Source organism: Periplaneta americana, chromosome 2 (genome assembly GCF_040183065.1).
Source record: "Periplaneta americana isolate PAMFEO1 chromosome 2, P.americana_PAMFEO1_priV1, whole genome shotgun sequence".
Taxonomy (NCBI): Eukaryota; Metazoa; Arthropoda; class Insecta; order Blattodea; family Blattidae; genus Periplaneta; species Periplaneta americana.
Window position 1 is genome coordinate 6,924,293 of NC_091118.1, and position 24,368 is coordinate 6,948,660.

The 24,368-nt window shown below is 36.1% G+C and overlaps 1 protein-coding gene across 2 annotated transcripts in view; it reads left to right on the forward strand.

The window, feature by feature from the left end:
• Positions 1–19,840, forward strand: part of LOC138712293 (ankyrin repeat domain-containing protein 17-like) — a 40,975-nt gene extending 21,135 nt beyond the window's left edge. The window contains exon 3 of one of the 2 annotated variants that reach the window (XM_069843921.1): positions 8,617–19,840. In XM_069843921.1, the coding sequence (XP_069700022.1) occupies positions 10,048–16,335 (6,288 nt within the window). In that variant the 5' untranslated portion in view covers positions 8,617–10,047 and the 3' untranslated portion in view covers positions 16,336–19,840. The remainder of the gene's footprint in view (positions 1–8,616) is intronic. The other variant, XM_069843928.1, reaches the window with a different exon arrangement.
• Positions 19,841–24,368: the final 4,528 nt, after the last annotated feature.

Below are 24,368 nucleotides of genomic sequence, written 5' to 3' on the forward strand. Positions count from 1 at the left end.
TGTTATTACCATGCAATAGGTTATGGAGTTGTTCGATTAATTCTACTCTTAAGCTTGGGTACAGTAGAACCTCTATTATCCGTGGTAATGAAGGGGATCGGCTGAACGGTTGATCGAAAAAATCGGATAATCCGTACTATGAAAGATTTTATTTCCTGCATGGTCTTGTATTTAACTCGCTAGGCAGTGGATCAAAAGTTCACCAACTTAAGTCTGGTTTTCAACGACGGGTTTTTAAGGAGCAAGGAAGCCCTTTGTAATGACTGTCTCAGGAAAGATAGGAATAAAGGAGGTCTCATGTTGTAGATTTACATACTTTTTACACTTTATCCTTGTTTTTTTTTTTTATTAAATGGCGCAGTTGTAACTCCAATCTCGTATTCTGATGCGAGATAAGCCACAGTTTCTCTTTCTCAAGCCATTCAATTATTTCCATTTTTTTCGATACTTAGCACAACACGTTTTCTGTTAACATCCGTGGAAGACATTTTATATACAAGTTATATTATAGAACGGCAATTTGAACAGTAGACAATGTTTCGTAACGATAAAGGCTTGTAATAACATTCTCTAGCAAAGACATATGTAGAACCTACTTGCACAAAAGAGTACTTAATATAAATTATTCATTTCTGAAGAAATAGACAGTCGGACAATCCGTCAATCGGTTACTAGGGTGACGGATAATCGGGGTTCTACTGTATTATGTTAGACCTAACAGCGTCTGAAATAGAATAGGCTATATTTGTAAGAACTGAAGGTTGTTACTCCCAGTTGGAAGATGGCTTTGTCACCAAGCGATACCATTTGAAATAAGGTGTTGTACTCCCCTATATTATTTAAAACGTGTGTTGATAACGGATGTACTACTAAAAGTACCTACCTAAGTTTTTAACTGGTCGTGGAGGCTCTTGAATCTCAGGAAGAAAAACTTTTCCAGCAGCGCAACATATTCAAGACTAATTCACAAACATGTTAAACGAATTATTCTTGCAACGAAAACGGACGCTCCCTAGGACAAATGGTCGCATTTTAATTATGTAATTACTTCATAATTTCATCTGGTATTGTATGACGTTATGACTGAAATGCCTATGTTGTTAATTGTTTTTATTGTAACATTCGACCATAACTGACCGAGTATATAAGATCTCGCGCTCAGAGGGGTGGGGTTTGGGGTTTGAGAATGCTTACAAACCACAAGTCATGCTGAAGATGTTGGTTTGTTAATTATTCAATATGGAGAATTGTGCACCACATAGAACTGTTACCTATTAAGTATACATTACCGTAGCTCACCCAAATACGTAATTAAGCAATAAAAATATGTACTGTTATGTTACTGAATAATTAATACTGAATATGTGCCGCGTGTATATTTGTAAAATTATTCCATCTCTGGCTTTCATTCTTTTATAAAAAAACGCAACGTAAATCAGACATCAAATTTCAGTAGGTACCTCCAAATAGCACTAAATTTAACTGCAGTACATAAGCTTATAGCTAACTATCAGTGTCGATATTATATAAAGTTTTCTGTGCGTAAAGTTCTGTTTAGTCCTACCTTATATGCATTTTTTGTGCCCAGTCTTCGATTCACTCAAGAGCTTCTGTAATGACATAAAGCCTACGTGCATCTAAAGGAACTACACTTTCCAATGATGAAAGAATTATTTAAATCTATTAAATAGTTTCTTGAGATTGCCTCACACAAACACTCTCTCTTTATAATATCATAATATTTAGTATATTATAAACACATATCATATCATCCCTAGTCTATATTAATCCGATTGTTGTCCAAGGACTCCAAGGCCGCCTTAAATAAATGCAGAGTTATTAGTTTTATCTTCATTTCTGCTATATTCGTGGCTAATCTGACGTGACCAAGATATAAAAAGATTGTTATTTTAAAACAGAAATATCTCGCCATATGGTATTACAGAACTCCTGCATGGAAATATTATGTACTTCGGTACATCATAGTAATATCAGTCCTATCAAAATTTTGCATAGGAAATCGTTTTTTTAAAGAAACTTTGTTATGTAATATTTCTTATAAAAATCAATAATAAGCGAGATATTTCGATTTATTTAATTCAGGCCCTCTTATAACCCCCTTTTAAATGGAGTATTTTGAATTATAAATAGCCTAGAATCTAAGTTACAACGAACTTAATTTATATTCAAATTTTCATATAAATCGGTTCAGCCATTATCGCGTGAAAAGGTAACAAACATCCTGACAGACAAAAATTAAAAAAAGGCGATTTTCGGTTTCAGGATGGTTAATTATACATGTTACCACCAATTATTTTTGGAAAATCGAAAATTACCAGAAAAATTTTGGCTACAGATTTATTATTAGTATAGATAGTTACTTGAGTTTATCACAGACTAACTTATATCAAAAAGAAAACGTATGAAACATGTATTCGGGGAGGCATCCTGTGATGGTCCCGACATTGAAACAATTTAACAACAGCATTACAATATTAAATCTGCGTGTCTTTTTTATTACGAGGTCAGGAAAACGCATTCAAATATTATTTTTTCAATATCTTTTCGATATAACAAAAGAAAAACGTGTAGCCATCGTGAAAGAAGAGTGCATGCAAATAATAACAATTTGGGAATAAAGCAGAAATCAAACATTAAAAATAGTAAGTTTATGTGTATTGACTATTGAATCAAATTAATTCAACTCTTACATACAGAAGGCAACTCTAAATTAATTTATGATACTTCGGACTGGCATACTAGAGTTGCCAGTATCTGGTAGCTATTATACTGAATGTCATGCATTTGAGGCCTGAAAAAACTTGTCCCGTGGGAAATCCACATCGGAAACCAAAAATTCCGTATTTACGAACATTATATCTTATAGCCAATGGTTCGTTTTTCGTTTAGCCTATTCCTTTCCCTTACTGTTTGCATGAATACCGCGTTTTGGAGTTATGATAAGGAACAGTCACTATTTTATGAACATCAATGTCTCTAAAAATGTGACAATGACGCAACTTTATTTAAAACTTTAGGGGCCGTATTCAAAGACATTCTTAGCGCGGGCTTCCGGTGGATGATCAGCGAACTAACGTTTTTCGTATTCATAAACCAGTGTTAGCGATATGATATGATATTAATCCCGTATAAATCATTAGTCGATAGCCGGGGCTAGTTTAGCACGCTCGTAGCGCGGGCTAGCGAAATGTCTATGCATAGCACCCTAGCTGCTTCTGTTTCAGTTAATAGTAATATACGTTACAAGAGCGGTATGTTGACGTTTTCATGGTCGAGGAAAAGATTGAAAAAGCGAAACGTAGTTGAGCTTTTTTAATTTCCGAGAACTTGAAAACAATCATACCGCTCGTGTATCGTACATTATTTTGTGCGAAGATCGTTTATTACATACCTGAAAGACGAATTTCTAATTAGTTGCAATGAAATCTCCATGTTGGTTTCTGTTTAATGGCGGCAACTTCGGAACACCAAAATATCTTTCTTCAACATTGTTGCTATAAAATGTTTTCTGTGTTTACTATACTCCAGCAGGCCGTGATATACGTCTGTCTTCCCCCCCCCCCCGTTTATAAATGCGAACTTAAAACAAACGGTAAGGTTATGTAATGATTTATTTTTCATTTTAATATTTTAACAATATTATTTATATAACATATTGCAGTACTAACATCCGCATCTGGAATCTTGTTTATTTTTTCACGGCTTCCTTAATGTTACTTGTATCAGGAATGCAATAAGTCTCGTGGAGTAGTAGACTTTACTTAATTTTTGCAAATATTTAAAAACAATAATTAACATTGCAATTTAGGTGAAATTGCAGTGGTAAGTTTCCAATTTATAATTATTACTATGTTAAACGTCTCTAAAAATAATATGTTAAAAGCCTAAAGCAGTAAAATGAATGTCGCGCTTAAGCGGTAAGAAGAGGGAAATTGTTATGAGTATTACGTTGGGAATACTGAATGTGGTATTTCACACTTAGTCTACTGCGTATTGGTTCTGTGCGGAAAACAAGCAAATACACACGATCTCGCATAAAAGTAATTTTAATCTCAAGCAATATCTGTGCACAATTGCTGATACTGCAATATTGTTGTTTGATTTGTGTGTAGTATGTGTGAAGAAGGAAAAGTGTTTGAAACAAAATAAGTGTTTCTACTTGGCATGAAACAAAGAGGAATTGTTGGATTTAGGCTCAACTCACAACTTTGCGATTGTTTTGCAGTTTTTGTGTGGTTGTGCTGTCGGACTTCTATTTATGGTCGCTTAAAGTCCATATCGGCCACAGACAGCCGCACCGCAAGCTCGCTATTTGCCAAGAAAGCGTCTGTTTTCAAGAATACGGTATAAAGCGCTGTCATTTCCAAGGATACGGTGTCAACGGCGAGTGGTTGACGTGTCGCACATGTGAGTTGCACTCGGCCACGATAGCGACAATTCTGGGGGAAACAACTTTATCACTAAATGTTATAATGCATTTACGGTATTTCAAGTATAATATAATATGTAGGTCTACATTTATCAAATACGTAATGTAACGAAACTTTTGGGTAAGATGGGCTGAAGTCATGGTGATTAGGCAGTGCTTTACGTCGCTAAAAGGTAAAGGAAACGCGAAAACGCTCCTGTTTTTAATTAACTAAATTCTAAATTGATCTTATCACTTCTTCGAAAATGTCTGGGAAAGCTCACCTTACCCCGCCCACGCTGAAGCTTCGTACCTTTTAATTCTCTTCGTCAAAACACACAAATAAATCCCCAGACCTAACTTCCTATGAAGAGTCACTTGAAACTACTTCTAGATCATCATGTCTACTCATGCAACAGACTGTCCTCTGTACCTTCCAGTATAGGCCTATTGCTAACGGCACACTTCTAAAAATGATTTAACCACTGTTTCAGTTTTCACGGCATCCCATGACATTTTGACTAATCACAAACTCTGTATCAGATCTATTTTCAAAGAAAAAGATGCGCCTTGTATGTCAGTAAATATGGCAACTCTTCCCAAACTACGTATAGGCCTGCCATTAATGTCTCTTCTAAATTTTATTAATACATAACATAAAGGTACAGTGCATCAGTTATTCACAGATTTCAAAAAGGCACATGACTCGGTTAAGAGAGAAGTTTTATATGATATTCTTATTGAATTTGGTATTCCCAAGAAACTAGTTCGATTAATTTAAAATGTGTCTCACTGAAACGTACAGCAGAGTTCGTATAGGTCAGATTCTGTCAGAGGCTTTTCCAATTCACTGTGGGCTAAAGCAGGGAGATGCATTATCAACTTTATTTTTTAACTTTGGTCTAGATTATGCCAGTAGGAAAGTCCAGGATAACAGACAGGGTTTGGAATTGAACGGGTTACATCAGCTGCTTGTCTATATGGATGACGTGAATATGTTAGGAGAAAGTCCACAAACGATTAGGGAAAATACGGGAATTTTACTTGAAGCAAGTGAAGAGATAGGTTTCGAAGTAAATCCCGAAAAGACAAAGTATACGATTATGTCTCGTGACGAGAATATTGTACGAAATGGAAATATAAAAATTGGAAATTTATCCTTTGAAGAAATGGAAAACTTCAAATACCTGGGAGCAACAGTAACAAATATAAATGATATTCGAGAGAAAATTAAAAACAGAATAAATAAGGGAAATGCCTGTTATTATTCGGTTGAGAAGCTTTTATAATCCAGTCTGCTGTCAAAAAATCTGAAAGTTAGAATTTATAAAACAGTTATATTACCGGTTGTTCTTTATGGTTGTGAAACTTGGACTCTCACTTTGAGAGAGGTACATACGTTAAGGGTGTTTGAGAATAAGGTGCTTAGGGAAATATTTGGGACTAAGAGGGATGAAGTTACAGAAGAATGGAGAAAGCTGCACAACACAGAACTGCACGTATTGTATTCTTCACCTCACATTATTAGGGACATTAAATCCAGACGTTTGAGATGGGTAGGGCATGTAGCACGTATGGGCGAATTCAGAAATGCATATAGAGTGTTAGTTGGGAGGTCAGAGGGAAAAAAAACCTTTATGGAGGTCGAGACGTAGATGGGAGGATAATATTAAAATGGATTTGAGGGAGGTGGATATGATGGTAGAGACTGGATTAATCTTGCTCAGAATAAGGACCAATGGCGGGATTATGTGAGGGCGGCAATGAACCTCCGGGTTCCTTAAAAGCCAGTAAGTATAGGCCTAATATAAACATATTAAATACACTTAATATATTAAAATCACCACACAAAGTATAATAGAACAAACGAAAAGAATAACAAACAGTGAATATAAGTAAATCATTTTGGTTAAAGTAGTTAAAAGTTTTGTTGAGGTTATTCTATTGTTTTTGGGTGAAATCTTAATATTTATTGTGACTTTTAGTAATAAAGATTCTTCCAATAAGAGTGTCCTATTTTAACATATAACAGCTGCTGTTGTGTTTACGAGCTATAGCAGTCATATTTTTCCCATGGTTACAGTTGTTGTTGCAAGTAATCATGGGACGTTAGAAACGCTTAGAAATAGTTAAAAGTCATTATCAAAATGGGTCATCTGTTCGCCAAGCATTCCGTGCATTACCTGAAGTGTACAGCGTGTGTAAGATAACGGGCTGTGATAAGGGATTATTTTTGGCCTCAATAGTAAGGTATGGATCTCAGAAAGTTCTGGTATAAGAACGATGGCGCCATGTGCCATACTGCTCACGAATCAGTCGACCTTCAGAGGGAGAAGTTCACAAGCTCCGTCGTCTCGGGTGGTGGTGATGTTAACTGGCACCCGAGATCGTCTAATTTAACGCCGCTGGATTACTTCTTTTGGGGTTATGTTAAAAACCGTGTTTATGCCAACAAGTCAGAAACAGTTACTGACCTAAGGAACCATATCACGGTCGTTATAAGTGAAATTGAGCCTGGTTTATCTTTGTCTGAACTTCGAAAATTGAAAAACCCGTATACTTATAAGCAAAACAACTAAGCCACGTCTGCCGTTTAACAGACGTTCTCTTCCGTACATAATGGCATTAAGTGAGCTTCCAAATAATAGTAATGAAATAAATAAACTTCTTTCGTTAATACAATAACATTTGTTTCATTTTGAAACTATTACACTCTTATTAGAAGATTCTTTAGCTATATCAGTTTCAATAGTGTAAGACTTAGGGCCGTATTCATAAACGAGACTTTCGATGAAGACTACCCAAAGTCGAGTTTCGTAGTAAAGTTTAACTTTGCTAAAAGTCCTATTCATAGACAATACTTCTGAGACTTTGACTTTGACTTCTGTAAGTCGACATCTGACGATCGTGTTCTAATGTTGGCAATAAAAATCACTGGCTTCTAAACGACTTAAATTTATAGATAGTTGAAATAGAGTAGGCATTGCCACAATCAAAGTCATCTTTTGAGTCACAAATCAATGAAACAATTGAACATCGGTACATGTTAAGCGATTGTTAACCGTTCTTGCAGCTTTATATAAGAATAATAAATTATTCGAGGGCTTATTGTGAAACTAACGTAAGTACAAAAATTGACATTCTTAGGTCTTTACACCAATCGATATTAATTTGTTCTTCTACCTGGCCACAAAAAATCGTAACTCGGTTCGAACAGTTATAACACAATTCGTAACTACAAAACATAATGGTACAGTTTATCTGAAATAGTGTTGCCTGTTAAGAATTTTGTTGTGAATAACACATCGATTGTAGTTGCGTTAGTTCCACATTAAGCTCTCGAATTATTTCACTGTAAAGTAACAGACTATGAAAGAGACATGTTATCCTGCTGTCAGTTGGCAGAGCTATTCCCTGCTTGTCTGCAGAAACTACTTAAAAATTATTTGAAATCAATATGCAGAAAACATTATTATGACGACCGCAGGATTATAAATTAACTGCATACCCAACTGTATAATCTATCCTTTATAGAATTCAATAGTCAAAATCAATATTAAGCTGTCAATCCTTACCGGTACCTGTAGCGTAAAATCTGGTGTAACAGACAATCCTTTTTTATTATTCATCAATGTAAGTTGAAACATGACGCGGTATTTATTACTGACTGTTTATCAAATCTGTACCTTGATTTTAATTTATAATCTATAATAATACGCTAAGGAACATGATCAGCTTTAATAATCTCCTGGATATCGTCAATATTCACCAAAAATTCAACAATTTTCTAAATATCAGCCATTTTCCTTATGTTCACGAACGAAAGTCAAAGTCTAGATTTCGGCGACTTCGAAGTAAAGTCACGATTGAAGTTTACTTTCCTCAAAGTGTCGACTGTGAATAGGAAAATGGTGACTTTGTACTTTCCAAAGTCAACTTTGGTCCAAAGTCTCGTCTATGAATACGACCCTTAGGTATTCTTTTCCTTAGACTGTGTTCTAATGTGATAGTAATTAAAGTATATGCTCTGAGATGGTGACCACAGATTTGTTTCTATTTTACAGGTTCCTCGTATTTTCCTCCAGTTAAATGTTGCCAAGTGCCCCTTATTTACATTCTAGAAACTTGGCAACTTTAGACTAGTAGCCATTCATTCCAGGAAATAATTTTTTTCTGATCCATTACAGGATTACAAGAAGAGAGGGGGCGCCTGCGGTATGTCGGGGGCAATGTACGAAGTGAAGCTGTCTGGTCTTCTTTTTCTTAGAGCAGTCAATGAGGGACAGGACTTCTGTATTGCCTCCAACATGGAAGCAGGTGGGAAGTTTGACGATATTGTATTTAGCTTTGGGGGTACCACAACGTTCGTACAATTGAAACACAAAACAGGAAAACGTCAGACAGTAACGGAGAGGAAACTGACGGAAGAAGAGGGCGACTTCAGCATTCCGATGTACTACAGGTCTTACTGTGAGCTCAAGAACAAGTGGGGACAGGATCCAGATCTGCAGCACTGGGGTCCATTCCGTGATGTGCGGTTCGTTGTTTACACAAATGCTGCAATGACTAGAACTCTGGGTGAAAATGTTGACGACACTGCACTCCATGATGTGCTCATGACAGGAGGGGAATGCATACATTTCTCTGGCTACGACTTGTTGAAGGACAAACCTGAAGCGAACCAGTTTCTGCATCAGTTCAGATATTACACCGAGCAAGCCACTGAGAAACAACTTGATCAATTCATTAAGGCAGAACTTCAGACTGCATTGGGAACAGATTCTCATTTCGACAAGTTTCTGTCCCATGTAAAGAATTGGTGGGAAGGCCCTGGTTCGTACCTCACAAAAGATGTCAAGTTTTGGGAGCAGATGGTGGAATGTAGTATTGCTGACATCTGCAAACCAAAAGCAGATCAGCTCTCATTACTTAATGTACGATTTGATGAAAGGGATTTGGAATCATTTAGACAACAGTTGCCAGCTGAAGGTGGTCTTCTGATTGTTAAGAACGTCAATGCTCTCACTTCTCTGAAAATCCACCAAAGTGTTGAAAAGAAGATTATGATAGATGTTAATGTATTGCAAGATCGAATGAATGAAGTGTTAGCTCTGTGGGGTTGATGTCCAGGGTGGGATATACTTGTAGTGAATGGCTGGGCCGAGGAAATAGCAGAGTTACGTAAACATTTTGGTTCAAGAAAGACACTTATTGAAATTCATGATGGTGAAAAGACAGACAGACAGACGCTTATTGATAGTAAAAAGTTGATAGAAAGAGAATTAGTTACTGAAATTCATGGCAGTGAACAGAAGGTAGAATTCAAATTTAGAAGTCATACAGATACATTCCGTTTTGGTCAACTGGATAAGGAGACAAAAGAAAAAGTATTAGAATGCAAACTGAACTTCCAAGGTGAGTTCATCAAGCTAAAGTCGTTGGTTGACATCAGGGCATTTGATGAAGCAATAAGTGCTGAAATTGTAATTGAATTAGTTTCTGGAAACGTCAAGAGAATTGGAGAGGAACTCTCTAAACAATACGAATATTATATCCCTCGTACTTTCTTGCGTAGAGAACATGTGGATACGAGAATATTTTCTGCTGAAAATGATTGTATGGTTGTGAGTGGAGTAACACAACATTACCTGCAGCAATTGATTCCACCTGAAAAATCTGTAGAGATATTTGATGAAATAAAACACAATGAAACAAACTATTGTCACCATTTTATTGGAAGTAAAATAGATTTTGATAATGCCACAAAAGTATATAAACGCGTTCACTGGCTTCACAAGGAGGACACTGGATTTGTTTGGAGACAATCAAAAGGTGGTGTAACCAATATCAAACGGAACTTAACAGATCAAACATCGAACAGGAGCTTAAGGGAAGCCATGCTACTGGCTGAGAAAATAAAGGTGCTTGTGGCTCATCCTGGAATGGGAAAATCCACGGAAATTATTAATTTAGCTCACGAATTCAAGCGAAATGATCCTGCCTGTTGGGTGGTGACAGTAGTTTTGAATGACCATACTGATTACCTGAGTGGGCATCTGGTGTCTGCTATCGATCTCCTGATAAAGGCAGCAAAGTTCGACAGTGCATTCCAGAAATCACTTTTCGAATTTGAGTTGAAAAATGGAGGCAATATTGTAATTCTGATAGATGGGTTTGATGAAATTAGTCCTAGATATTCAGACATGGTACTAAACTCACTAAGGCAACTTGCTTCGTATAAATTCAAACAATTATGGATCACTTCTCGTTCAGTAATGAGGAAAATGCTGGAAAGGGAGTTTTCCTGTCTTGCATTCGAGCTTCAACCTTTCACAAAAGAAAATCAACACGATTTCCTCGCCAAACTCTGGGAAAATATATCTGATGGTCCTTATGACATCAACATATTTATGATCAGGTTATTGGAAGTGATAAGCAGGTCACTAAATGACAAACTTGGAACATTCACAGAAATTCCACTACAGATCCTTATGTTGGCTGAAGTGTTTCAAACCAAAGCCTCTGACTACTGTCAAACAGGGAACATAGAAATTTCTGACAAACTGGATTTGTTTGATCTCTATTGCAGATTCGTGGATAAGAAATGGAATATATATATCAATGAAAAGGGCGAAGGCATAACAACAAACATAGTTACGCAAGAAGTTTACCAGTCGGAGAGGAAAATGCTTGAAGAGAACCACATGGCATGTGCCTTGCATTCCCTGCTAGAACGTGATGACCTTAAGGAACTCAGCTGTTTCCATGATATTATGAGCCAAGTCGAACCTTTCCAGACCCGATTTTACCAAGGTCTTGATAAAATTGGAATTATTGTTGAAATTGTTAATTTCAGAGCAGTGTTCATTCATAGAACCTTCTCAGAATATTTTGCTGCAAAGTGGTTTGCAAAAAATATCAAGAAAGAGAAAATATATTTAGAAAAGATATTCTTCGATCAGAAGTTTAAAGTAATAAGGACATTCTTACACTGCATTCTGACTCAAGGGTTTCAATTGCATGTGGCTGTATTAAATGAAGACGAAGTCTCTGTCCTCGAATTGCTCGATTCCCAACGGTGCGATGTGAATGAGAAGGACAAAGGTGGGAGAACGCCCTTGCACTTGGCTGTGATGAATCACATTAAATGTCATGATGAATATGATGAATATGATGAATATGATGAATATGATGGTAATTACGAATTCATTCATAATACAACTACACATAAAGTCCTGGAGATACTACTTGATCATGGTGCTGATTGTAGCATTGAAGACGAAGTCTTCTGCTGTCAACCCCTCACACTGGCAGACAGAATTGGAGCATGGTCAGTTGTAGAGACGCTACTGGAAAGAAACGCACAAAACAGTGGCATTAGCTTCAATTTGAAACATATTAAGGATAAGGAGCTCCTAGAGAGAAACTTGGTAATAGTAGCAGAATGTGGGTACATTAATATTGCCAAATTCCTCTTCAACTCCGGTGTAAGTGTTCAGCATCCCTTGCCAGTAGATATTTACTGGGAATGGGGCGAAATTACGCATACTGGCACAATGTTACACATTGCTGCATATGCGGGAAAGAAAGAAATGGTGGAATTTTTGCTAAATGCTGCTAAGAAAGAATTAGAGGACCCTAAGATGAGGACATATTTTAAGAAGGCTGATGAAAATTCTCGTAAATATAATGTAAATATGTTATTTGGCAGAAACGAATATGTTAACATACAGGATGATATGAATAATACTGCTTTATCACATGCAGCTCAGCGTGATCGTGTGTATATTGTAGAACTGCTAATAGAGAGAGGAGCGGATTTTAAGTTATGCAATAAGAATGGTGATAGTCCAATATCCCTTGCAGCTCAAAATGGTCACACATATATTATGACGCTGTTAATAGAGAGAGGAGCGGATTTTGAGTTATGCAATAAGAATGGTGATAGTCCAATATCCCTTGCAGCTCAAAATGGTCACATATATACTGTAAGAATGTTACTAGAGACAGGAGCGGATTTTGAGTTATGCAATAAGAATGGTGATAGTCCAATATCCCTTGCAGCTCGAAATGGTCACATACAAATTGTAACACTGCTAATAGAGAGAGGAGCGAATTTTAAGTTATGCAATAAGAATGGTGATAGTCCAATATCCCTTGCTGCTCGAAATGGTCACATACAAATTGTAACACTGCTAATAGAGAGAGGAGCGGATTTTAAGTTATACAATAAGAAAGGTGATAGTCTAATATTACTTGCAGCTCGAAATAATCACGTGCAAATTGTGACGCTGTTAATAGAGAGAGGAGCGGATTTTACGTTATGCAATAAGAAAGGTGAAAGTCTAATATTACTTGCGGCTAGAAATAATCATGTGCAAATTGTAACGCTGTTAATAGAGAGAGGAACGGATTTTAAGTCATGCAATAAGAATGGTGACAGTCCAATATCCCTTGCAGCTCGGAAGGGTCACATACAAATTGTGACGCTATTAATAGAGAGAGGAGCGGATTTCAAGTTATGCAATAAGAATGGAGATAGTCCAATATCCCTTGCAGCAGAAAATGGTCACATACAAATTGTGACGCTGTTAATAGAGAGAGGAGCGGATTTCAAGTTATGCAATAAGAATGGAGATAGTCCAATATTACTTGCAGCTCGCAAGGGGCACATACAAACTGTGATTCTATTAATAGAGAGAGGAGCGGATTTTAATTTATGCAATAAGTATGGTTACATTCCAACATCTCTTGCAGCTCTGTATGGTCACGAGCAAATTGTGACGCTGTTAATAGAGAGAGGAGTGGATTTTAATTTATGCATTAAATATGGTTACAGTCTAATATCTATTGCAACTCTGAATGGTCACGTGCAAATCGTGACGCTGTTACTAGAGAGAGGAGCGGATTTTATGTTATGCAATGATGATGGTGATAGTCCAATACTCCTTGCAGCTCGGAATGGTCACTTGCAAATTGTGACGCTGTTAATAGCGCGAGGAGCGGATTTCAGGTTATGCAATTGGAATGGTGATAGTCCAATATCCCTTGCAGCAAAAAATGGTCACATAGATATTGTGACGCTGTTAATAGAGAGAGGAGCGGATTTCAGGTTATGCAATAGGAATGGTGATAGTCCAATATCCTTTGCAGCTGAAAATGGTCACATACAAATTGTAACACTATTAATAGAGAGAGGAGCGGATTTTATGTTAAGCAATAAAAATGGTGATAGTCCAATATTCCTTGCAGCTCGAAATCGTCACGTGCAAATTGTGACGCTGTTAATAGAAAGGGGAGCGGATTTTAAGTTATGCAATAAGAATAGTGAGAGTCCAATATTGCTTGCAGCTCAAAATGGATTCATACAAAATGTGACGCTGTTAATAGAGAGAGGAGCGGATTTTAAGTTACGCAATAAGAATGGTGATAGTCCACTATCCCTTGCAGCTCGAAATGGTCACATGCAAATTGTGATGCTGTTGACAGAGATAGGAGCGGATTTTAAGTTACGCAATGAGAATGGTGATAGTCCACTATCCCTTGCAGCTCGAAATGGTCACATGCAAATTGTGACTCTGTTGATAGAGAGAGGAGCGGATTTTAAGTTACACAATAAGAATGGTGAAAGTCCACTATCCCTTGCAGCTCGAAATGGCCACATGCAAATTGTGACTCTGTTAATAGAGAGAGGAGCGGATTTTAAGTTATGCAATAAGAATGGTGATAGTCCAATATTGCTTGCAGCTAGGAATCATCACATACAAATTGTGAAGCTGTTAATAGAGAGAGGAGCGCATTTTAAGTTACGCAATAAGAATGGTGATAGTCCACTATCCCTTGCAGTTCGAAATGGTCACCTGCAAATTGTGACTCTGTTAATAGAGAGAGGAGCGGATTTTTATTTACGAAATGATAATGGTGATAGTCCACTATCCCTTGCAGCTCGAAATGGTCACATGCAAATTGTGACTCTGTTAATAGAGAGAGGAGCTTATTTTAATTTACGAAATGAGAATGGTGATAGTCCACTATCCCTTGCAGTTCGAAATGGTCACCTGCAAATTGTGACTCTGTTAATAGAGAGAGGAGCGGATTTTAATTTACGAAATGGTAATGGTGATAGTCTACTATCCCTTGCAGCTCGAAATGGTCACATACAAATTGTGATGCTGTTGATAGAGAGAGGAGCGAATTTTAAGTTACGCAATAAGAATGGTGATAGTCCACTATCCCTTGCAGCTCGAAATGGTCACATACACATTGTGATGCTGTTGATAGAGAGAGGAGTGGATTTTAAGTTACGCAATAAGAATGGTGATAGTCCACTATCCCTTGCAGTTCGAAATGGTCACATACAAATTGTTACGCTGTTAATACAGAGAGGAGCAGATTTTAAGTTATGCAATGAGAAAGGTGAAAGTCTAATATTACTTGCAGCTCGGAATGGTCACATACAAATTGTGACGCTGTTAATAGAGAGAGGAGCGGATTTCACGTTATGCAATGAAAATGGTGATAGTCCAATATTGCTTGCAACTTGGAATCGTCACATACAAATTGTGAAGCTATTAATAGAGAGAGGAGCGGATTTCACGTTATGCAATGAGGATGGAAATAGTCCAATATTGCTTGCAGCTCAAAATGATCAATTAGAAATTGTGAAGCTGTTAATAGAGAGAGGAGCGGATTTACCGTTATGCAATGAGAATGGTGATAGTCCAATACTCCTTGCAGCTCGGAATGGTCACATTCGAACTGTGAAGCTGTTAATAGAGAGAGGAGCGGATTTTAAGTTACGCAATGAGAGAGGCGAAAGTCTAATATTACTTGCAGCTCGGAATGGTCACGTGCCGATTGTGACGCTGTTAATAGAGAATGGAGCGGATTATGTGTTATCCAATGAGAATGGTGATAGTCCAATATTTCTTGCAGCCAAGTACGGTCACGTGGAAGTTGTGAGACTCTTAATAGAGAGGGGTGTTGATGTCAATGTGCGTGACAACAACGGTAACAGTCTAACATTGATTGCACTCCAATATTTCCATGTCGGCGTTGTCAACTGGTTGATACAGATGGGAGCGGATATTAATGCAAGAACCAACGATGGTGTTAACCTAATAATGGCTGCAGCCGAAAATGGTCTGTCGGCAGTTGTAAGTTTATTAATAGACAAGGGTGCTAATATTAACGAAAGCAATAAGCATGGTCAGAGTCCAATATTGATAGCAGCTCTACACAATCATCAACACATTATGTGGCTGTTGGCTGAGAATGGTGCCGATGTTAATGTGTGTGATAAGAACGGCATTACTCCAATAATGGCTGCAGCCGAATACTGTGACCTGGAGACTGTGAGAATGTTAATAGGAAAAAATGCTGATGTCAATGCACGTGGCAAGTGTGGTGAATGTGCAATTCTGAATGCGACTGTAAGAAGGCGTGTGGATGTTGTGAGGCTGTTAGTAGAGCATGGCGCTGCAGTCAATGTATGTGATGAGGATGGAGAGAGTCCAATGTCTATCGCAGTTAAATATCGACATTACGCAATGGTGAGGTTGTTAACAGAAGCAGGTGCAGTAGAAACATTTTATGACAGGTTTATAAGATATTTCTCTTGTCACAACTATCATAGGCGTTCTTCTTCTTTTTCTTCGTGTAATTTGTCTCTTCCTTTTTCTTCTTCTTCTGTTTCTATTTCTTCTTTTTCTTGTACTCCTTCTTCCTACTCACCTCTTTCTCGATCCCTTTCTCCTTTTCATTCTCCTTCTCCTATTCTTTTTCATTCTCCTTCTCCTATTCTTTTTCCTTCTCCTTCTCCCTCTTCTTCTCCTTCTCCTATTCTTTTTCCTCCTTCTCCATCTGCTTCTCCTCCTCCTTCTCCTTTCATTTTCAATTCTTCTTAATCAATTCCCATTGTGAGACTACACAGTGTTATCAACATGAATTATATACGTAACTATAGGAACTCTAATACATTAAAACATGTGAGGCTCACAGCCTCTGTAACATGACCACCTCTTTCAATTGACCGCATTTTTATGAACCACCAAATTTCCAGGTTTCCTTCATTGTTCTATATACACTTTTAACACTTAGATAATCAATGAATAACTTGCATCTTCTTTACTGAGCTGACTTTTTAGGAAATTACCTGGCTGACTAGTTTCGAAGTGTTATCCTTCATTGTCCAAAGCCTAGTGAAGGTCCGCAGTATCTTCTGCTTTCTTGTTGTGGTGGGATGTGTTCATGATTGTATCGAAAAGGGTGTGTGTTTTGAAATTGAGTTGAGTGTTTAGGACGAGCTAGGGTTGTGTTTTTGTATCTTTGTATATTACATATCGCTTTATGTTGAACCAAACATATTAGTACATCTGATATTACTTTCATTTTTATATAACTCATAACCAGAATAAATACTGACATACATAAGCCTCGTAGCATGTAAATATTTTGAGTCAATGGGTAATATTTATTGTAAGAAATGTAAAATTTGAAATTACTTCATTTAGGTATATTTTTATTTAAGCAGTGCATAATTTATTTGTTCTGTAAAAATGTGTAAGTAAAAAAAAACTAATTAGGCCTACTAGAAATGTTAGTATTTTCATCTAGCCTATACATATAGTCTATTATTTGACATATTTATTTTCATATTTTAATGTTTAATTATGTTTAAATTTTATGTTCAACCAAACATACTAGTATATCTTTTAGCCTGTTACAATACTTTCATTTTTTAATATAACTCATATCCAGAATACATACTGACATATATAGACCTACTAAGATACAAAGGTTTAGAAGAAATGTATAATATTTATTGTAAGAAAGATAAAATTGGAAATTACTTCATTTAGCCTATATTTTTCTTTAAGCAGTGCATAATTTGTACCCACACTTCGTGCTACAGTTGAACTGTCCATCAATCTAAGTGATAGTCATGTGTCCTTTGTAGTTCTGTGGGTGTCCTTCCTACTCACCCATGATTCCTCATCCCCCAAGCCATACATATAGCTGTGATTTGTATGTACGTATTAAAAGGTAACATTTGTACTCAGTATAGTTACAGACATACAAGCCATGCTCCCCCCTAATTTCAGATGTTATTCAGTATTCCTCTTTGGTACTGTTAATGACCTTTAAACCTCCTAACCTCCACTTACTCGTACAAATCAGTGCGCGGTTTACAAGATACAAGGTGTCTATTATTGCATTTTGCATCTTGTGAACTAGATTTAAACATTCTCCTTATCCATTTAGTCTCAACTTTTAGTACATACAAATCGCAGCTCTAGTCATGAGTAAGCTAGTTTTCCTTCTTGTTACTGTTTCCATTTCTCACAGTCTGTTACTTTGACTGCAGACCTCACAGCTCTACCTTTCCTCACTGATAAGCAGGACACATCAGAGTGTAATCTGCCTCAGTTTACACTAACAACTGATTCCTCCCTGCTTCGCATGAGTTGTTTTACTTCAGTCAGAACTTATATTTTATTTTATTCAATCTTTTAGCATGTATTATATTATTTTTAGTCTTCATATCTGGACTGTAAATGTATCATGTGTTGAAGAAATATTGTTCCATTGCATAACCAAAAAATACTATTATGTAAGAGTTTATGCTAGTCAATTATTGTAATTTTCTCATGTGAAAGAGATTGTCTTTTTTATTTATTTATTTATTCTAGGTTAAGCTATGTTTATTAAACTGTTATTTGAAGTTGAGAGTAGTTATTTATTTTGTGCAATTACCTAATTTCTCATGCCTTCTATTCTGTAGGTGAAATCATGACATTCAAGAACGCTTCATGATTATTTCTGTGCTGTATTAAGTATTGATACTAAAACTTTGTGTTGCACTAGTAGACTATATTGTAAAACTCTTCTGTATATATTTGAAGTAGACTGTGACTACAATTTATTAAGACTTTACAGTAACCTATTATTAAGATCTTTTTTTTTTTTTCGTTTGACAAGTTGCATATTCCTGCTATGAAGCAGTGTATGAATACCGTGGAATGCAAATACAATACAATACAATACAATACAATACAATACAATATAATAAAATACAATACAATACAATAGACTATAATAGAAGCTCAGCGGCTGATTAATTTTTTTTTGACTGCAGTGTTCTCCAAATTAATCAGAAGAAAAGAAAACAAAAAAGTATCGATAGGCCCCTAACTTTTATTTGAAAGATAATAGTAGTAGGCCTATACTTTTGGTTGGCACTCGCGATAAAGCAAATCTTGTGCCCGGGAGTGAAATTTGCATTACATAATTTAGGACTAATATTACACGCTTAAGTCTACACTAAAATAATTACTTAATTGTTTAATTTCATTAATCAAATATAAGTGGGTCTACGCAAAAGTGAAGAAAAAAATATCAAAATAATAATACAAGAAATTCAATGAAATTTTATCAGGTAATATACAGAAAGGTTGGTTATCTGGAAAGTACAAGGGCGATGTTCCTTTAAACAATAATAAAATAAAATGAGAAAGTATTAAATAATAAAATTGTAAAATAAATAATAAATATATTGCAAAAATCCTGTATATTGAAGTAATATAGCCTATTATATACATTAATTATATTTTAGTTCTATTTTGTTTATTGAATTTTGAAAGATTCATAACATTTATATATATTTCCAAAATTTAATGTAAGAGAGAAATATAAAAAAATGAAAAATATAAAAAATGAAAATATATTTTTAAAAAATATTAGAATACTAATCAGTATTTAAAATCAGTTGAAGTGCTTGCTTTTTAAATAATTCATTATTGGAAGATGCTGATTTTGAATGTTTTTATGAAGTTATTATAGAATCTCGGGCCGAAATTTGAGGCATGCCTTAGTCCTGCTTCAGAATTGCATTTGGGCTCAAACAAAGGACATGATATGATGTGTCTTCTTGTACTGTAACCATGGCCATGATAGTTATTATTTTATGGTAGTATTTTAATAAGGTGTATATGTACCTATATATAAATTCCTAGTAGCCTATATGATAATCCATTTTTTCTTAATCCTGTACATATTGTTATTATTCTCCTCTGTAATAGGCTAATATTAGTGAAGACTTCATTGCCCTACCCCATCCTTATTGTAGGATGGAATGTACTAAACCCATATATATTTCTCTTAATGTTATTTTTGGAATAAAATGCTTTAGTGAAACAGATTTATCAATTATTTTACGTAGGTTAAGACACAGATAGTTTACATGATAATCCTATCGTAAATGTTAATCTATAATAAGTTGCCTAGGTATTTTACTTGGTTTGATTTCTTTATTTTTGAGCATCTACAAATTGCTAACTGAGAGCAATTGCTGTCATGGATAACTAAACTGTATGTGCAATTATCTTTTTAAATAAAGCTAAATGATCTAAATATTGCTGTTACAATGAATTCACTATTGTTAATTTACTTACTTATGGCATTTAAGGAACCCGGAGGTTTATTACTGCCCTCACATAAGCCCGCCATCGGTCCCTATCCTGAGCAAGATTAATCCAGTCCCTACCATCATATCCCACCTTCCTCAAATACATTTTAATATTATCCTCCCATCTACGTCTCGCCCTCCCCAAAGGTCTTATTCCCACCGGCCTCCCAACTAACACTCTATATTATGCATTTCTGGATTCGCCCATACGTGCTACATGCCCTGCCCATCACTATTGTTAATTATCAGTTTCAAATTTATATTGTTGGACTCGTTTATCTCATCTTCAAATAAATGAGCTTGTATTAAATTATTTTATGCTCGACCAGCCGAAATGTAGTAAATTATACACCTGGTAGTAGCCCTTTAATGCACCTCATTAAAGTACACCTATTCATTATAATTCAGTTATTCAGCCAATGACAAATCACCACTGTATCATTATAAAACCGCAAGCATCGATTATTCTAGGATATGCCATCGAAAGGCAATTCCGAAAAGTCACGGAGGCTGGAAATCCAATACTGTCGTTGAAGGCTATGTTCTGTTACTATAATAATTAGCGTTAATTGTAAGTAATATTGAAATAAATTCAATTTATCATCTCGTTTTTCAATTCTAAATCAATTTCCAGGTTAGGCCTATATCAAACCTAATGTTCATGTTATTCTCTAGATTATATCAAGGTCAATGACATTCGTGTTTCGGACAAAAATCAATACTTTCGCGTCTGCGCACATCTCACAATTCAGGTCAGTTCCGCTTCTCACTTACATAACCATAACATGAATACTTATGAATAATTTCAAGTTATAAATATGGTCGAGCATAAAAAGTCGTATGAAACTTGCCTATAATGGTAATTAAGACGCTGGTATGAAAATTGTGAAACGAGCGCAAGCCAGTTTCATAAACAAACATACTCGCGTCTTAATTACTATCATTATAGGCTCGTTGCATAATGTACTATAGTGTACATATGGGCCTACTAATATCCCATCAGAGGTATTGTATGCTTCTTGTTTATATTTGCAAACTATTAGGCCTATATCCTGCAATATCATAACCTGTATCGTGTTCCAGCCATGCTTCTGTTAGTATAATTACATCGAAATTAATATTAAACATTTGTAGCATAATAGAAAACTCCGGGAAATTTTTATTTACGCTGGGAATATTTATTACTACATTTTTATTTTAGATTTGGCGTATTTCCACTTTAAATGGTATTCTGCAGGTTGTTACGTGAGCATATGTTTCTATTCGAGAGACACGGGATTATTTCTCGCCAGCAAGGCCTTGCAGTGTGGGCAATCTTCGAACACACGGAGCGTTGATCGCACAAGTAAAATATTTGAAGAGACTCCAACTGTTCAAGTGACGAAGTGGTCGTCCAAGGGTTGAACATCGCTGCCTATTGATGATGGCTCGTAGGAACCCCAGGAAGAAGCTGCGGAACTGTACCCACAGCGCTGAAAGCCAGTGGAAGGCGTGAAATTGCCTCCAACATTGCAGGATTCCTTATCAGGACGAAAAGTTACATTTGTTGGGATCAAATGTCTGAATATTTAAATTCCTTTCAATAATTCATGGTTACAGGGCTACATTGCTCCCTTAAACTGACCCAACATGTTGGGAATTAGTGCAATGGCTTTCCCAAAACACGCTATGAAATGTTCCGTATAAAACAATTTTTTTTCTCGAAAAGAAAGCAAAAGTAACCAAAATTACAGTACATTACACGTTTTTGATCGAAATAGGCATATCTCAAAGAATAACCCCTAAAATTGACATTAGTTACAGTTCACCCTGTAGGCCTATACAGATTAGGTTGGATTAGAAAATGTCGAATTCTGATAAATAGGAAGTAGGGCGTAAAGAGTCTGCCATGTATTCCTACATTTTCGCCGTTACATTCCATTTAACTTTTTTTTTTCAAGAAATGCGTGATATTGGAAATAATGACAGATCTCTTTTACCAAATTACTTTATATTGATAATACTTCCATTGAAAAATAATAAACAAAACCTTGTACTATTGTAGGTTATAAATAATATTATTTATGCTGGAAGGTAAGTACAAAAGGTAAGTAGGATTTACCAGCCGAGAACTCGTTTGCGCCGGAACGAAGCGAGGACTACCAATATTGAGTCCGAGGATGGTCAACTATAAGTACTCACCTCCCGAATTGCATATAAGATTTTATGCTCGACCATGCCGAAATGTAGTAATTATACACCTGGTAGCAGTCCTTTAATGCATGTCATTAAAGTACACCTATTCATTAAAGTTCAGGTTTTCGATTATTCTCGGATATGCAATCGAAAGACTAGGGAAACGTCACGAAGGCTGGAAATCCAATACTGTCGCGGAAGGTTATGTTCTGTTACTATAATAATTAGCGTTAATTGTAAATAATATTCAAATAAATTCAATTTGTCATCTCGTTTTTCAATTCTAAATCAATTTCCAGGTTATACATTCTCTGCATTATATCAAGGTCAATGACATTATTATTCCTCGGAAAAAATCAATACTTTCGCGTCTGCACAAATCTCACAATTCAAGAGCTATGAACAAGGTCACTTCCGATCTTCTGTCAGATACAAATAAAATGAATACTTCTGAATAATTTAAAGTTAGAAATATGGTCGAGCATAAAAAGTCGTATGAAACTTGCCTATAATGGTAATTAAGACGCTCGTATGAAAATTATGAAACTTGCTTGCGCTCGTTTCATAAACAAACATACTTGCGTCTTAATTACTTTCATTATAGGCTCGTTGCATAATGTACTATTGTCCACTCACTGATTCTAAATATACCTAGTTATTTCTGCTACATTATTTTAATTTTATATTCATTTGTATCAGTTAATGGGTGGACTTGTTGATTGACAGTCTATTGTTTGTTACCATGGGACAATAGTTGTTTATTTATATGAAATAGATATGCAGACATTTTGATTTATTTTAATGCTCGTAAGAAAGAGATGCATGACAGCACAGAAGAGGCTACGAGTGCAGCTTGTCAATTTCTACTTCCAGAAAAGTCGAAGAAAAGATATGAGAATGCTTATAAGTGCTTCAAAGTGTGGTGTTCTAAAAAGGGTACCAACATTTGTGAAAATTCGTTGTTGGCATATTTCCTAGACAAGTCTACATTCCCCCGCAAGTTTATGGCGTGAGTATTAGATGTTGAAAGCTATGTTAGTGATAGTGAATAGCCTATACGATTATTAAAATAATATACCAAAGGAGGTGAAAGTTCTAGTACTAATAAGGCAGTAGGCGCTAAGATGATCGTAGTTGAAATTGTAGAAAGTGTTGATACAAAGAAAGAACTAGGCTACAATTAAATCCTGAATTGGATCGGAATATTGTAAGTAGTATGAGCTCCTGCTAGAATTGCAATAGCACTATCAATAAGTAATTTTTATCAGATAAAATCTGCAGAAATATCAAATTTAATGGACATATTGTGTTTTCGTTAATGCTTTATTGCAATTTGTTATTTATAGGCCTACAATTCAGGAAAGAAGTTAAAACATCGGCTTATTTTTGTGCAACCTTCATTTGTTTTATTCCTATCGTAGGCCTATTTTGTTTTCATTATTGGATGAAAATAGGCATACAATATTAATGCAGCAGACTTGTTGGTTAAATTATACAATTAGATAATGCATTATGAATTATTTTTCTTTGGCTAGAAAGAAATAAATACTAGTACTTCCTGAATTGCATCCAAATATTGTAAATGATTTCAGCTCTGCAATAACTTCAGTCCGCCATCGTAGGGAGGTAAGTTAATTTACTTCGCTTGGGAGGCAAGTTCTGCTTACTCTTCAACACAGAACACACATAATAGCATAGATACCATAGCATGAGTGGAAAAAATTAATTTAAAACTAAACAAATACATTGTTGGACACATGAGCGCTGACTTGGACAATGTTGAGACTGATTCTGAATTCACTGCTGTGATGTTTTGAACCAGACGAGAAGAGCATGCGTTTAGCGTGGTTGTCGCAGTGGTTCGAATTGCATTTTTGGTATTATACCGGTGGTAAAGGGACTTTGAAACTTGCCCGTGACGTCACTCGGGAGAAGTTGAGCCTCTTCCCTTCCCTTTCCTTGACCAAGCTAGTGGGCAGGCTATGTTCATAAATAGAATTCCTCCCCCCTCTTGCGTCCTGAATGCTCATTGGTTCAGCGAGCTGTGACGTCTGTTGCGCAGAAGTCTTGTTTTGTGTTTGGAAGTCTGCAGATTCCTGTGAAGCTGTGTGTTTACAAAGGGGTTACTCCCCTTTGATGTGTCACAGCACTTTGCAACACCCCTTATTTGTGATTGGTCTCTCTGTCTATCCCTACTCGTCTTTGTACTCTTTTCTGATTGGTTTTAGTCCAGCCTGCCCCGCTGTTGGGTAGGGATGTCACAAAACGTCTGTCACTAAGAAGGACCCAAGTGCAAAT